We start from the raw sequence: 3,229 nt of genomic DNA on the forward strand, positions 1-3,229 counted from the left end.
TAGGTTTTTTCAGTCCCAGTCCAGCTGACCTTGGTGAGTTCCTGATAGATCATCCCAATTGTCTCAGTATATGGGTGCACCCCTCGCGTTCCTGAGTTCCTTGCTCGTGCTCTCTCTTCTTCTGCTCCTGATTTGGACCTTGGGATTTCAGTCCGGTGCTCCAGTATAGTCTGCAGATAAAATATGCTTGGAATTCAAAGAACGTGCCTAACCGTACAACAATTTGGTGCTTTCTGATAATGATAGGGATCTGGTGTGTTTGTTTTGTCTTTAATTTTGAGATGTGGTCTCATCACACAGTCCAGACTGTCACTGAGTTCAGATGCTGCTGCCTCTGACTCCCAACTGCTGGGATTTCAGGTATGTGCCATGATCTTCTGCTCCAGATAAACACTATTTTCTGTGTTTTCTTGCAGCTTGACCCAGTGGAATTATTTCTCCAGAGTTTGTTGTTAGAGTTTGAACAATTTCCTAGATTCTATTCTGTTTTGTAAAATAAAAACAAGGTTTTATATTCCTTGGATGGTTTTGTGAATAAATAGGGATGTTTTTCTGATGCAAGGGGTGAAGATGAAACACAGGGCATCATGCAATCCACGCAGGTGCTTTGCTCAATGAATTTAGAAAATGGGACAATGACCGTGTATTTGTTGCACAATTATAAGTTCTGGTGAGTAGCCATGGAATAATGAGTTAATTGGGGTTATATTTACATTTGTGTTTCCTGTTGAAAGGATATTCAATAGTAACAATGAACTTGGTCTAGTTCCAATCAAAATTTGCATACAACAATCACAGGTGCAATTCAGAACTGGATGTCTAAATAAACAGCAATCAATTGTTCTTTGTAAAGGATCTTGAAATTCTAATTAGTGAGTCCCCTCTATTTTGTGTTTTTAAGATTTACCCTGACAAATCTCAATAATGAGAAGCAGAGAGGAAACTTCTGAATATTTAGCACAGATATAGACTGAATCTAATTCAACCTTTAATGCACCAAGTAAATCCTCAACCAAAGCAAATGAATGAAAGAACAATGCTATTTGGAGGACAGTTGCCATCTTTCTTCTGTAACACATGGTAAAATTAAATATTTTCTAACCTCTCTGGTGTCTGGAAATTATTTTAACTTCTAACTAATGTTACACAAGTTCACCAGTCAGATGAAAATATTTATAGTCATAAACATACATGTATTTTCTTAAATATTTCTCATCAAACACTCATCCCAGAAAATGTAGATACATTTGTATTATAATTTGTCCCTACTGGATTTGTATTCATCTAAGCAACCGCTCCTAAACACTTAGCCAGAGTAATTAAGTTGTTCTTAACAAGACTTAGTATGGAAGCAAGGAAAACACTGAAGAAAATGTAGTTTTGTTGAAGAAAATGTAATCTACTATCTTTTGAGACACAAAATAGATTAGAGACTGTGCCTCAATATTTTTGTTAGGGCAGCTTTCACTTCCTGATTTCTCAAACTGTAGATGAGAGGGTTTAACATAGGGATCACCATGGTATAAAAGACTGAGACCATCTGGTTTCCTGCTTGAGACCCATGCCGCGAGGGCTGCAAATACGTGTACATAGTTGTTCCATAGTACAGCGCAACTGCCGTCAGGTGAGAAACACAGGTGGAGAAGGCTTTCTGTTTGCCGGAAACTGAAGGAATACCCCAAATAGTCATGAATATAGACATGTAGGAGACAAGAATTACCGTGACTGAGGTGACAAGGGTGAATCCCCCACAGCCAACAACCAAGATCTGGGTTACCCAAGGATCAGAACAAGCCAATGCCAGCAGTGGAGGGATATCACAGAAGAAGTGGGAGATGACATGTGGCCGGCAGAATGACAGCTGTGTGATGGAGCTTGTTACCGCCACCATGTTAAGGAGCCCACCAAAGTAACATCCTGCTACCAAAAGGAGACAACGAACTCTAGACATGGTAATATGGTAAAGCAATGGGCGACAGATGGCCGTATAACGGTCATAGGCCATGGAAGCCAAAACATTGCATTCAGCAGAAGCGAAGATTATGAACAAGCCCATTTGAGCCATACATCCAAAGAAAGAAACTTCCTGTAGCTGTGATAATAAGTTGACTAAAGTCTTTGGGGTTGTGATGGAAGAGAAACAGACATCAAGGAAGGACAGATTTGAGAGAAAAAAATACATAGGTGTGTGGAGACGGTGGCTGACTTGAATCAGTACCACCAGACCGAGGTTTCCCAGCACAGTGATGAAATAAATAATGAAAAAGAGTCCAAAAAGTGAGACTGCAAGTTGATGGTCATTTGTCATTCCGATGAGGGTGAATTTAGTCTCTGCAGATGAGTTCTCCATTGAGGTGACTGAGAATCACTCCTGACTTGATCAAAACCTCTTTAGACACGCTGTGAGAAAAGAAGAGCAAACTAGCCGATTCAAGGAAAATAGTCCTACTGCAAACATATAAATCAGGGACACTAGTCAACCCTTCCTCTTTCCTATAGTCACATCTTAAGGCCCTTTCCAGAAAAAAAAATGTATAATATGGAAAGGCTGAAAAGAAAGAAAAGCAAGAAAAAGGTTAACAAAACTCAGGAGAGAACAAGGCAGCAAAGGCCTAGGAGGCAAAGGGGACCTAATACTTTTTATCAAATGAGTGAGTGAGGGCTTATACTCACAGAACTTCATACATGGACTTACAAGAAAATATAAGGTGCAATCAATTATCTCTCTTCTCCCCACCCTGCAAGCGAAATAAGGTTACAAAATGGCAAATAGGTGAACTAATTTAATGATAGGCAACTTCTCCCCACACCTTCAGAATCTGAAACATTATTTGACAGAAGAGGAGTCACCATTACTCACTATTGGTGTCGGTCAGCAAAACATTTTCCAAAGCCATGGTCATCTTCTGACTGAAATACCACTGAAGGCATTAGGATAGCCTTCAAACGACCGCAAGATGTTGAACTCAAAAGTGAAGGCACTATCCTGTGAATGAGCAATCAAAAAAGGGCAAAGCCCTCGGGGTTCATGTAGCTTTCAGCTGCTCAAATAATGCTCTATGGTTCCTTTGGTCGTTCCTAAACCAAACAGAATGCAGGTGGAACATTAACTGGCACTCCCAAGGACTCTTAGTGAACAGCAGTGTCTAGGCAAAGGAGCACATAGCAAAGTGATTGGTGTCAGATGGTATGAGGAGTACGTGAGTTCTGGTCCCCACTCTTGTGGTCA

At 40.4% G+C, this 3,229-nt stretch overlaps 1 protein-coding gene across 1 annotated transcript; it reads right to left on the reverse strand.

Moving 5' to 3' along the window:
- Window positions 1–1,426: 1,426 nt before the first annotated feature.
- Window positions 1,427–2,350, reverse strand: LOC126494075 (olfactory receptor 1019-like). Its single transcript, XM_050131300.1, has one exon. It carries the CDS (start codon window positions 2,348–2,350, stop codon window positions 1,427–1,429), a length of 924 nt encoding a protein of 307 aa, XP_049987257.1.
- Window positions 2,351–3,229: the final 879 nt, after the last annotated feature.

Source organism: Alexandromys fortis, unplaced genomic scaffold (assembly GCF_014885135.2).
Source record: "Alexandromys fortis isolate MF-2015 unplaced genomic scaffold, M_Fortis_MF-2015_v1.1 scaffold_314, whole genome shotgun sequence".
Taxonomy (NCBI): domain Eukaryota; kingdom Metazoa; phylum Chordata; class Mammalia; order Rodentia; family Cricetidae; genus Alexandromys; species Alexandromys fortis.

Coding starts and splice junctions, on each gene's coding strand:
- LOC126494075 (XM_050131300.1), bottom strand. CDS start 2,350: ATGGAGAACTCATCTGCAGAGACTAAATTCACCCTCATCGGAATGACA.